The sequence below is a fragment of the Cyanistes caeruleus genome, chromosome 3 (genome assembly GCF_971803275.1).
Source record: "Cyanistes caeruleus chromosome 3, bCyaCae1.hap1.1, whole genome shotgun sequence".
In the NCBI taxonomy this organism is placed as follows: domain Eukaryota; kingdom Metazoa; phylum Chordata; class Aves; order Passeriformes; family Paridae; genus Cyanistes; species Cyanistes caeruleus.
In genome coordinates, this window is record NC_141703.1 from 71,833,019 (window position 1) to 71,845,602 (window position 12,584).

The window sequence follows — 12,584 nt, forward strand, 5'->3', positions numbered from 1 at the left end:
ACTCCACCTAGGCCTTAAAAAAAAAAAACCAAAACCAATGCACATGTAGCAAGAGTCTGCCCTTTTAAATATGAACTCCAGACAGTGACAAAACCATCATTAATACAAAAATGGGAGGAAAAACCCCACCCACATATTTGTAGTAATAATATATAGTGCAAGAAAGATGATAGGATAGTGAAGGTACTGACCTATTCTGCAACCTAATTATCTCACCCCTTTTGACCTTACAGACAGAAATTCTTCTGAACCTTTACCAAGAATTAATGGCTGAGGACTACTCTTTGATATTATCCTCCCTGGAGACATTTCTAAGAAAGGAAGGATTGGCTTCATAAATTTTCCACTTCAGTGTTATCTTTGCAAGAACACGCCTGTTAGCAAATACAATAAAAGTGACAGACAAAAACTACTTGCTTCTGGAAATGGCATCTATTTCTGTACCCATGCTTGAAATCACACTGAACACAGCACTCACTTATAAAAGGTGGTCACAGTTCAGTACATCCTGGCTTCCTTATCTTTGCACTTCATTTTATAATAAGGAATATAAATGAATACACTTCCTACAGGTTTCCAGAAACATTTTCATTTAGATAACAATTTATAAGATTAACTAGTTCCTCAAAGCACAATATTCCCCCACATATACTTGTTTCTACATACACCAGTTTTGATTTTATAAAGCAATTCTAAGCCAGATAATGCAGCTTACTTTAAGCTTCATGGTGTTCGCCCCTCCATTCCCTGGCACATTTTTCCACCATGTATTTTTCTCTGGTTCGCATTAAACACTCACACTGAACACTGACAGTGAAAATGAAGACTGAGAACTTGTTCAAAACCAGTCCACACATAAGCCTGTGAGAACTAAACTAAAAATACTTCTTCCTGGTTCACAGTAAGTGTTGACTAAACCCTGGCATCCCCAGTAGAAATCTGAAGCTCCCTAGACCACCAGCACCGCAGAGTCTGTAGAAGGATGACATTGTGTTGCAGGGCAGACTCCAACCTGTCATCCAAACCTGCAAATCTTCATTCCCAAACTACAATGCCATGCTCTGCTGCTCTATAAACCCTACAGGGGCAGGATGAGCACAAGGCATTCCCACTGAGATGAGCTCTACTGTGCAGCGCACAGGAAGGAACTGGATGTGTCCCTGAATCCCACAGTGGAGGAGAACAGGCTGCATCGCTGCCCACAGCGATTTTGTCTGACCTTCAGACAAACGTCTGCCAAACTCCATCAGCCTGCCCAAACAATCCCATTAGCAGACATAAAAAAATAAGGAAAAAACCCCAAACCAAATCCCAGTAATACTAATTTAAGAATGAAGGCCATGATGCAACAAAGGAGCACTCACTGCAGGCTAACATCTTCCTTTAGATGAACCCTCTCCACCAGATGCCTGCCTGACCATGCAGCAGTCTTTATTTCTAAGTGTGACAGTCTTCAGGATCACCACTTCAGAGTTATCAAAACCATTATTGAACCACTTCTGTCTGAAAGCTGAACAATTACAGCTGCAAATAAACCTGAACTGAGAAACTGCACCCTCAATCTCAGGGACCAGTTTCCTGGAACAGATTTTACAGTGCTTCCTTTAGGAAAAAGTTATTTTACAAAATTAAAAAAAAAAAACAAAAAACAAAAAACACCACCAAGAAAACAACCAGCTGAGGACTTGAAGACTCCTGGGCTCAAACCACATTCTCTCTGTGAGAAAAAGCTCCAACCTGCACGTGTATTTAGCCACAATGAGTGCAGTAATGCTGGTGGAAGGGGAATGTACTTTTTTACTAGCCTATGGTTTCTACATTCTCTTCCTTTGAAAAGAAACTTACTGTAAGATAGAAAAATATTAATGATCCTTGGCCCAACTGTATCCTTAAATGGCATAATTTATTCTCCTCTGACCTTTCATGCAGTAGCAGACAATTTATTCTCTTTCAGGGTCGCAAACGACTAAGCAAATTCTAGAAGGCAATGGAATTTTATTGCACATTGTGGCAACTACATTGCATTTAAGCTTGCTTAAACATGTTTCTTCAGAAGGGTGCTACACCCCCAAATATTTGCCATTAGCACACAGATGATGGCTGCAGCCCTTCACAGGTCATGTTTCTGTCCCTCAGTTGCTGCCTGCCTTTGTGCAATGCAAATTCATCAGAACACAGCAGATCTTCCTACCTGTCTGGCCAACAAACCAGGGCTGTTCACATTGCCTGAATTAAATACTGGACACTAAGTATAAGCAGTAAAATTACAGTAAAATGACCACATGTTGCTCCACTAATATTCCAGCACTGTGTATGTGTACTAGGCCTCATGATAATTGTGGTTGCCACATAAACTATGGTTCTGAAGAGCTGAAAAAAAGATGTTTTATACATAACTAGCTTTCATGACTGACAAAATAGACCATGTCAAAGGTACAAAGAGAAAGATTAAAACAAATATTATATGGGTTCCATTTTATAAACACATACTTCCCTCTGTGTACTGTTTATCTGTTTAACATGAGCATTTTCAATTCAACAGAAAGGTACAGAGAGACAGTGTATCATGCAAGTGCAGAAGCAGAAAGCTAGCTGAATTTGAAACACGCCTTGTAGCAATATTGACTAGAAAGCCACTGAGTAAAATCAATGTTTGCTTCTCAAGTTTCAATGATGAGGCAAAGGTAGCAACTAACTTCATTTTTGCACACATGCAACACAGGAAATGACCATTTTACTATTTATTTTTAAAATATTTCAATTAAAAATTTTGTTACTTGATTCAAGTCCTCTGCCTAAGTAGAACCGCAAAGACTGTGAGCAGCTTTCCACATCATACACATATTTTATTGCCTTTTAACTTGAATGAAATTTTCTGTGCTCTCAGCTCTGAACACTGCTTATTTTACCTATGTTTTGCCTTGTGTAGCAAAAATTAAGACAGCCTTGCCTGCTTAAAAGATAAGCTGTGGAACAGCTTCTCTAGTGAGAGGTTATTGCCTTCACATACTTTCCATCTAATCTCCTTCCTATCTTACTGTGTGTAAGACAGTCAATATAGCAGAGTTTCCTGCACTCTATCCTACCTGTCCACAGTCTGCAATACCCAGTAAATCAGATCCTCCCCAAAAGACACATAATTTAGGTTGTTTCCTCTATAGGCTAAGGAACTGAATTAGTAAAATGCATAGAGATCATGCCTTGTTTCATTCTGTTTTTACACTGAACGTCTTTAGCAAACAAAATGAAGCAGAGCATTTGAAAAAACTGTAGTTTTTGACTGGGTTAATTACTTGCTTTAACCCAGCAAGAAACTTAAAATTATTATGATATACCAATTTGTGTTTGAGTTTTCAGGATGGGTCTGCAAGCTCATTTCCTACACAGACAGCTTACTACAATGTGATTACACAGCAGTCTGGTGACAGCCATGTATTGAAAGTAGCTCCTAGCCAGTAAATCCATGTTGTCTCCATTCTTCTACTGAAATGGGTTACAGTCAAATCAGCAGCTCCATTTCCCATCTCTACAGCCTCTACTAACCTCCTGAATTCCAAGACACAGATAATAGATGCTGTCAGGTGCATAGTTCTCTCCATTAGGCCTTCGAATTTCATTGACAAAATGTGTCAACCCATAGTTTAACTCAGCTGAAGTATGTGATAATAGATCTTCCTTTAATTTCACAGACTTTACTGTAAAATAGAGAAGAAATGCTACATTATACAACAGAATTGTCACACAGTGAAGGTGGGATGGGGTATTTTTTGACTGGAAACTGGCTTGATGTCCTCTCCATTAACCAATGAATGAGACTAAAATGTACTAAGCAGTTAAAATGTTAAGTCTGTATTAAAACAATCAAGGCTCCCATGGTAAAGTCTAGTTAACCAAACGCAGTAACACCTGCTAACAAATGTACTGTCATGCACAGCTCAGGATGACACAGAGGCAGCCCAAGATGCTGAAGTGAAGCCAGTGGTGTACAGGGACACCTTCAAGGGAAACAGCGGTTTCCAAAGATCCAAGAACACAACGCAAGGGTGCTGAGACACGTGTGGGAGCTGAAGAACAGCAGGAGTAGCAGCAATTCCCCTTTTCCCTCACAGTACAAATGTGTACAGAGAGGAGCGCTGCAGGAAGAGCAGCATGGCTCCAGGGGATCAAAGGCCACCTTGTGCCAGAGCTCCACAGCCAGGTGATGCCAGCCTCAGAGGAAGATCTCCTTAGAGGACAAAGAGTAGGAGGGTGTCCCTCCTTTGCCATTTAGAAGCCCAGAAATGGTGTGAACTCTGAAGTGAGTTAGAATATGAGGAAAAATAGGTTGCAAACAAAAAATCTAAATGGTCACAGAAAATCAGAATAGCCAAGAAGGTGCTGTCCTAGCTTTCATCAGAAGTGTGAGACCCAGAAAAAAAGAGTTTGGCAACTCTGTAGTAAAATAATCTCAGTCAAGAGATCTCAGTCAACATTAAGGACATGAGAACATTTCTATCAAAAATTCCAGCTGAGAATCACACAAGGATGGCAATTTTCCCTGGCAGGTCAGAATCTGGATGCCAGATTTTTGGAAATACTTACTTGATTTGAGTTCCTCTAACTCTGGAAGCTCCTCATCTAAATACCGAGACTTTACCCAGTGCTTCCACGCATTTACCCCGTAGGCGTATTTGAACGGAAAGCTGCACTCGGAGTTTTCAGAGCTGTCATCGTGTGACTGGTACTCTGACACGGCTTTTCTCTTCACGCCCTGCCATGGGAACACAGAGGTCAACACCACCAGCACTCTCACCAGCAGGGACACAGAACCTGGCACAGCCAGCTGCAGGCCCAAGTGCACACTGAACCTCAGTGCACCCCCAGAAATTCAGCGTGTTAACACACAGGGAATTAAAGATGCGACAGATCTGTGTCACTCTGTCAATTCATAGGCTCAAACGAACCCACCAATGGAAAAGCCAGCACTGGTTCCAGATTAAAGCATGCCCAGAAGTGGATATGTGGATAATGTCCAGAGTACAACAGCAAAAGCTTAGACTCCAGATTTGATACTAGAAAGACCCATCTATTATTAGAAAGCTTTAGTAGAAGTTGGCTGGTTCTTCGAAAGCTGCAGTATCTACTGCAGTTATTGGAACAAAACCATTTCAGCTTTGTGCCAGGAACAGGAAATTATTTCGGTAGTGTCCTTCTAAATAAAAGATTATGGCTAATTTGTATCCAATGTCTAAACTGAGACTGACTAAAAATAAAATCTGGGAAAATTACAAGCAAATAAAAAAAAATTTTCAACTCTTTTATAAAAGAAATGCTATGGCTCCCATTCAAAACCATGGTAGTGCCAATGTTTTTCCATCTTACCATCAAATTAAATCAAGACACCTTTGTTCAAAGTAGAATTTAAAAGCATTGCTAAGAATACAGTACGTATATATGGAGTGGCACATTTCATCAACTGTTCTGCCACTCTGAAGCAAAAACAGGACCAGAATTTACAAATGACACTCTTAGCAAATCCAACAATTATCTGCAACAGACATACCACTGAAATAATTTTATTACTTGAAATGTATCAACTTATGTCATAAAGATAGGATATTAGGTATGAGTAGACAGTAACATGCTGTAAATCAGTATGAGAACTAAAAAAAACCCTGGATATTATTTTCTACATACATTTTATGCTTTTCTTGATATTTTTAATACCATGAAAAATTACCTTCTTTTTGGACCGAGGCCTTGGCTGTTCCTCATATTCTTCACCAAAAACAGGAGGTAACAAAAACTCATTTTCTGTATCAAGCTCCTCAGTTGCTGAAAATACATTAACAGAAACTTATTTCTAAACATCTTTTAAATAACACTGCTTTGAAAAAAAAACCAATTAGCTATATTGGTGTGCCTTAACATGAGGCGTCCACAAAGGCACACAAATAAACACAACCAAACACTGGATTTTGGTACAAGGAAACAAACCTATTTTTATCTTCAAACTGAGACAAAGCTGTCAAACAGTTTATTTCTAAGTAAGTTTCAGAGGACACAATGCTCAACATTTCAAGTATTATCTTAAGTTGCTAAGGCAGAATTTCTTACTGTAGACTCTTACATAATGTTTTCTGCCCAGGCTGTCTTTGGTATCAAAAATTCTTAGGTATGGTGGGAACAAGCAGCTATGACTGGAAAAAATACAAATTAACTTAGTACGTGCAATTTTGTTCATGTATTCAGAGTATTTCTATTCATGTTCTGTTATTTCTTGTAGCACATTACACTTGGTTAAAAATATTAAGAATCAGAAAGCAAACTCCTTCAGTGAAACTGGTTTTAGTCTATATTTACACAATTGGTGGAGGTGTAGCTCATGATAGATATTACAGTTAAGTTTGGCAAGCAGATGTATGGCAATACATCAATATATTGTTTATTTAACACTTCAGGGGTATGATTGAGGGCTCTACTTCAGGCAACATTGAGGAATGAGACAATATATGAATGGATTTAATGTTACAAGTCTCACCTACTTTATTGAAGATGGTTCATCCCTCATTTAGCCATCAAAGAATGTTTTCACTCAAGATTGAACGTTCTTCTGATAATCTAATTTCACCACCTTATTTCTCATGACAGCTTTCCAACTGGTGCAGATGAAATAGCACTTACATGTAGAGATTTCAGAACTCTGCCCCAGACTCAAAAGCAGTCCTTTTAATACCACAAAGAATCTTCTCTCAGAAGCACTTTAGTGTAATCAATGCCTCTTACGGACTGCTGCTACTTACTACTCCAATTTTCTTATTTATTTTCTCCTGTGGTTCTTCTTTCTCACATACCCAGCTTTGCTTACAAGGAGGGTTAAAAACCTAGTATGCACCTGACTAGTAACCATCCCAAGATTAAGGTCAGGATAACCCCCAGGCTTTCTCTTTAAATTAGGCATAGAGCAAACTGGGCATCTACTGCAGATGTATCTACAACACAGTACAAAAGGAGCCTGTCAGCTCCTACAGAACCTGCCCAGGTGAGGCATGAGAGTCATGTGTTCAAGAGAAGCTGTGTAACAGGGACACTAACTACAGCCAGAAGCCTTCTTGGATCTTGGATTGACTGGGGTATGGTGTAGAGAAACAGACACTGCTTCCTGCATTCTGTAGAGTGGTAGAAATTGTACCATGTAGCATCAAGAGTTTCTTTCAAGAAAGGTCTCAAAACAGTGATTTTTTTTTCCTGCTAATTCAAATAACGCTACCATTTCAAATGCAGGTACAGGCATCACCGAGATATTAAAAGGTAACACAAGTGGTGTGCAGCATGCCAACTTGCAATTTTCTAACAAACTTGAGTGGGAAGTTGACCCTTCAGTAATTTCTTCTCTAAACCATGAAAATACCTGGTGATAGAAGAATGCATTCATTATGTTTTCCATGACACACGCCATCTGAGTCTTTGAGGCTTCAAAATAACTCTCCTAAATCCATGTTCAAAACAAATGATGCAGCCAAGTTCTTTGCAAATTGTTAACTTCCCCTTCTCTTTGCACTGTTTTGAATACTGTACTTAGAAAGATGGAAGAACTCATCCAGAAGTCCCCCATCTTACAAAGGCATGGCAAAGTTTTACCTAACAGTCAGTAAGGTGGATCCTGCAATCAAATAAAGCTCCTCTGAAAGGATGATTAAACAAGGTATAACGGTACCACAATGTCACAGTATTTACTAAAATCACAGAAGGATTACCTCTAGGAAAGTCTATTTCAATATCAAGGTCTGGCTCGTATGGAACATCAGGCAAGCTTGTCCGTGACTCTGAGTTTAGGAGATTTGAGTCAACTATCACACCTGTTTAAAAGAAAGGGAAAAACACATGGATTAGCCAAATGGTGCAGATCTCTAACTTCAGAAGCTGAGTTGTTCTAAAACTGATTGCTCTGCTCATTGCCATCCTACATTTTCTTCTCTTGAGATCTCAGATTTACTTCTCCAACCTGATTTCCTTCAAACATAAAAGATTCTTGCTAGCCCACTGCTCCATGAAGGTGAGTCAGCAAAGCACACGTATAGAAAATCAAATACTGGTGAACCTGGATCATATCAACCAATCCCAGAACTCAAACAATCTTGACAAACCTAACTATCTATTTTCCTACCTGATCCTGTCTCAACAGAACAGACTTTCAAGTCTGCTTTTCTAGGACCTGTTTCTCAAATAAGGCATGCAGGCAGGGAGAAACAAAGCTTGAACTCTCTCCAGCTTCTGGCAAACACTGATTGCTCCAAACTCAGTTCTCTGGAAGTGCGCAAGCTCTGATCCTGTCTGCTCATTTAGCTAGCTGTACTTCACAAAAGAGAGCAAGGAACTGAAAATGACAACCTTGCAGTGCTACCAGAAATGTGCAGTTTTAGTAGGAGAATGGCAATAGGCTGGAATACAGTAAGCCCCCTTGGACTGCAGCTCCACTGGCCTCCTATATAATGAGGCACAAAGTGTAAGTTTATGTATGGGCTCTTCAGTTTCCCAGGCTTTGCCAGAGTGCACAAGAAGCTGAGAGGGAGCATGTCCAGAACAGATGAGCTGAAGTGCCCAAAGGGGTATCCCACACCACACAGTGCTCTGTATGTAACCGGGGGAAGTTGGCTGGGAACCTACTTTTTGGTTTCAATTGCTGCTCAGGAATAGGCTGGGCGTGGGTCAGCGGATGGTGAGCACCTGTATGGTGCACCTCTTACTTAGTTTTTCTTGTGCTTTATTCCTCTCTCTCCTCTCTTTAATTTGTATTTACTAGTATATTTTTTATTCCATTTTGTTTTGTTTCAATTACTAAACCATTCTTGTCTCACGAGGTTTATTTTTTTTTTCCAAGTCTCTTCCCCACCAGGTGTGAGGGTTAGGGTAAGCAAGTGGCTGCGTGGTACTTAGTTGCAATGTGATGCTGAAGTACAATGCAACTTTATATAAACACCTCAATGACAGCATTGAACTTCCCCTAAAATACAAAACCAAACCAAATCCTCCTTGTCACAATCATCCCCCAGCACTCCAAGCAGTCAAAAACACCCAGGAAACTCACTGGCCACATCAGAAGCTTCAGCTTTTCCAACATGTTCAGGTACCACCCCTGACAAGTTCAGTAGCTCAGCTTCCAGAGGATCTGAGGGGACTTTTCCCCTCAGCTCTTCTATTGCTGCAAGGATTTTCTCAGTGCTATCCAGAGTAGTGGGCAAAAAAACTGGAACTGGTACCTGTGCAGACAAGGAGACAGAGATAATTAGAAAAGAAAAAAATGTCACAACAAAGCAACCAACAACCGTCAAAAATTCTATATTCTTCTTCTGAAAGACAGAGTTGATACAAATTAGAAGCAAGTCACTCTAACGTGAGCTAACAAAAAATGCTGACAGGTTAAAAACCCAATATGAAGGAGCTGGGAAGAGAAGGGAAAGGAGGAAAGGATACAGGGAAAAAAAAAAAAAAAGACAAAATATAGCTGGTCAAAGAAAGAAAAGAAGTGTCTTTGGAACTTCAAATCTGTATCTGTCTGTTTAGAACCTCAGACTAACACTTTGGACAAATCAGCATCTTGTTTTAGTGGCTTGTTTTTTCCTGCTGTTTTTCCCACTCCGCCATCCTTTCCCAACACAACCTTTTCAACTTCCTTATTACAAGAATAAAGCTTGCTGTTAAAGGCTTATTCAGCATATTCAGCAAAAGCAGAAGTATCACTCAGAACTGTTCCTAAAAAGCTCAGAGGCACAAGATTTTCACACTGGAAGAAGGCAGACAGGTCCTAAAGAACAATCAGGGAATGCAAGTGCCACTGCCAGATCCTAATGCTTTTTCTATAAGTAGTGCTGCAGCACCCTAAAATCCTTTAGATGGACCAGAAGGAAAACAACCAGCAACACAAGGTGGTCCCACACAAGCATGTGAATGGATGCCAATTTTAAAATTAAGCTTTTTTAAATGTTCACTTACAGGAACAGGAACCGTGGTAGGAACAGGAACGTTTTGACTATACATGTTCATAGGCACCGGAACGTAGACTGGTACAGGAATAGGCACTGGGACATACTCTTTTTTCCACTCATCTTCTATTAAAAAAAAAAGGAAAAAGGCAAATACTGCCAGGTATTTAAATATATTTTACACCTGCCATTTAGTGAAAAAAAAAAAAAAATCAGAATATTTGCAAAATGTTAAAAGACAGTAAAAGTTAAGAAAAAGCTGCAATGAGGAAATTAGTTCTAACACGGTTCAGGAGTTACCTGTCTGACAAGATTTTGTCTGCATATGAGGTTTACAGTACGTGGCTTTCGTCATTGTCAAAGGCTTGCAAAGAACTGCCTTGTTCTTCATTTCTCTGTTAGGTGTTGGAGAAGGTGGTGGAGCTGAGCCCTGCAGACAAGCAAATACAAGAAGGTGCTGTTACACCACCCTAATTCCAACACAAAGTCCTTGACTTAATGTATCAGCTGACACTTTTCATAAATGAGGTACTGAAGAGGAAGCACACAGAATCACAACACAACAGCACCAACTACTATTCTATAATTGCAAGCTATTCTACATTCCTCATATCAAGCTGCCACTGCCAGGATCATAACAGGAGGGTTAGCACTTCTGGCTCATTTTCTTTTTTTTTTTTTTAATTGAAGGTACCATAAAGATTTTTTTTACATGCTTGTTTAAGTGAAGGCACCATTTAAGCAATTTTGTAACACAAAAAGTTATTTTAGCTGTAAAAAGAATTCATTATAAGCAGCACGAACACACTTTAGGCTCAAGATATAAACTTCTTGAATTATGCTATAGTCCAAAGATCACTTTTTTTAAAAAAAAAAAATAAAATTCTGAATAATAATGCTCTGAACACTTTTTTATTACCTAAAGTATGAACTTCGGGCTCCCCCTGCTGGCTCTACAGCAGTGACAACAAATAACCTGGGAACATCCCATACTGTTCAATTGCATTCTTACAGTCAGGAAGTAAAAAACCCTCTTGTTTTTCAGACAAGGTTTTTGTACCTTAGAACCTCTTCTAGAACCTGATTTGAGAAACAAACTCTCAGTTCTATTTGGTCATATGTAGGAAGACTAGCCCCATATGTCCTTTTAGATATGGAAGGAAAGCCCAGTCCAAAGAACAACTCTACCCGGTTGTATCAAAAATACTAAAATGTATCAAAAAATACTGTCACACATAGCTTTGACACAGTCTTTAAAAATTTATGGACTGAATTAGCATCATGAAACATAAAATACTAAAAGTTTTTAACATGACATCTTAGCTTGTCTGTTGTCTCTAGTAGTTACCTAAGTAATTTTCTGTGTTTTTCATAAATATATTTATATTGTCATCAAAATCTTTCACTTAAACCTAGGATTTATCTTTAATGCCTATTTGCATTTAAAAGACAAGTCTCTCAGACCTTCCATACAAACAAATCAAAACAAAACTAAGTTTCAAACAAAATACACTAAGCTAACTGAAAAGAATATTAATAGTAGTATATTTGACAAGCTAAGAAAAACTGAAACTCAGAATGAAGGCTGCTGCTCCACTGATTATCCCCACCCTTCCAGACAGCAATCCTGCAAAAGTCTATGCTTCCCTACTCTGCAGCAAAGTCAATCAGACCTTGAGCACCTAGAGAATTATACTCTTGGGAAGGATAAAATTTAAGACCTGAAGATTTATTTTCAGCTTTTTAAAGCTGAGCTACCACCTTAATATTCCAGCAGTGAAATTCTCTTCCTTTTATATACTCAATAAATTCATCTAATCAGTCTAAACATGTGAATAAGATACATGGTTTGCTGATTAACTTTTAAGCAACATTTATAGGCACTATAGATGGAAAACACATGGTTGATGATTTAATTTCCCAGAAGACACTGAAAAGAAACTAAGAATATTTGAATTTTTTATTTCACCTACAGATGTGAAAGAGACTAAAAAGCTTCATGAATTTAGCTTAGGATCATTCAAAGACACTAATTTTTAGTTTTTAATAGCATCCCTCTAATTCACCAGGAACTCACATTTTAAGTACATCTAATTATGTTTGTATATATTTATATATATAAAAATATATATAAAGAGAGAGAGAGAGAGAGATTGAGAGAGAGAGAGAGAGGGTTAAATATATCAGTGTGTTAAATATATGTACTTACTGTTATTTTCGTTCGGGGGGTTTGACAGCCCTGATCTAAAAGTACAAAAAAAATTTTTAGATTTTTTTTTTCCCTTTTTCAAAATCAAAGCAAATTTCAGTAATCAACTCAAAAGAACACCTGTCACCAGTACAACATTAAATCAAGAGAACTCATTAGTACCATATTGCAGGTGAGAACTGCACATAAGTCTTTCTCTTCATGGACATTTCCCTACTGATCTCCCTCAATACTCCAGTATTGACCCTTACACAAAAGCAAATGATAAATCAGCTCTCTAGCCAGATGTGAATACAGCCTCCTTCAGAAGAGTAAACACCAAAACGTTCAACCATGAAAATGGATATACAAAGAAGCTGAGTTGCCATAACTGCATTAATTTAAAAGGTGGTTTGAGCTTTACCTGACTTGCC

The 12,584-nt window shown here is 38.7% G+C and overlaps 1 protein-coding gene across 1 annotated transcript in view; it reads right to left on the reverse strand.

The window, feature by feature from the left end:
* ZMYM2 (zinc finger MYM-type containing 2) overlaps nucleotides 1–12,584 on the reverse strand; it is a 92,624-nt gene that overhangs the window by 5,688 nt on the left and 74,352 nt on the right. The window contains exons 13-21 of the mRNA XM_086883792.1: nucleotides 12,172–12,206; nucleotides 10,263–10,392; nucleotides 9,973–10,088; nucleotides 9,068–9,239; nucleotides 7,737–7,838; nucleotides 5,720–5,814; nucleotides 4,582–4,750; nucleotides 3,513–3,695; nucleotides 1,419–1,510 (exon numbers count right to left, since the gene is read on the reverse strand). Coding sequence (XP_086739918.1) covers nucleotides 1,419–1,510; nucleotides 3,513–3,695; nucleotides 4,582–4,750; nucleotides 5,720–5,814; nucleotides 7,737–7,838; nucleotides 9,068–9,239; nucleotides 9,973–10,088; nucleotides 10,263–10,392; nucleotides 12,172–12,206 — 1,094 coding nt within the window. The remainder of the gene's footprint in view (nucleotides 1–1,418; nucleotides 1,511–3,512; nucleotides 3,696–4,581; nucleotides 4,751–5,719; nucleotides 5,815–7,736; nucleotides 7,839–9,067; nucleotides 9,240–9,972; nucleotides 10,089–10,262; nucleotides 10,393–12,171; nucleotides 12,207–12,584) is intronic.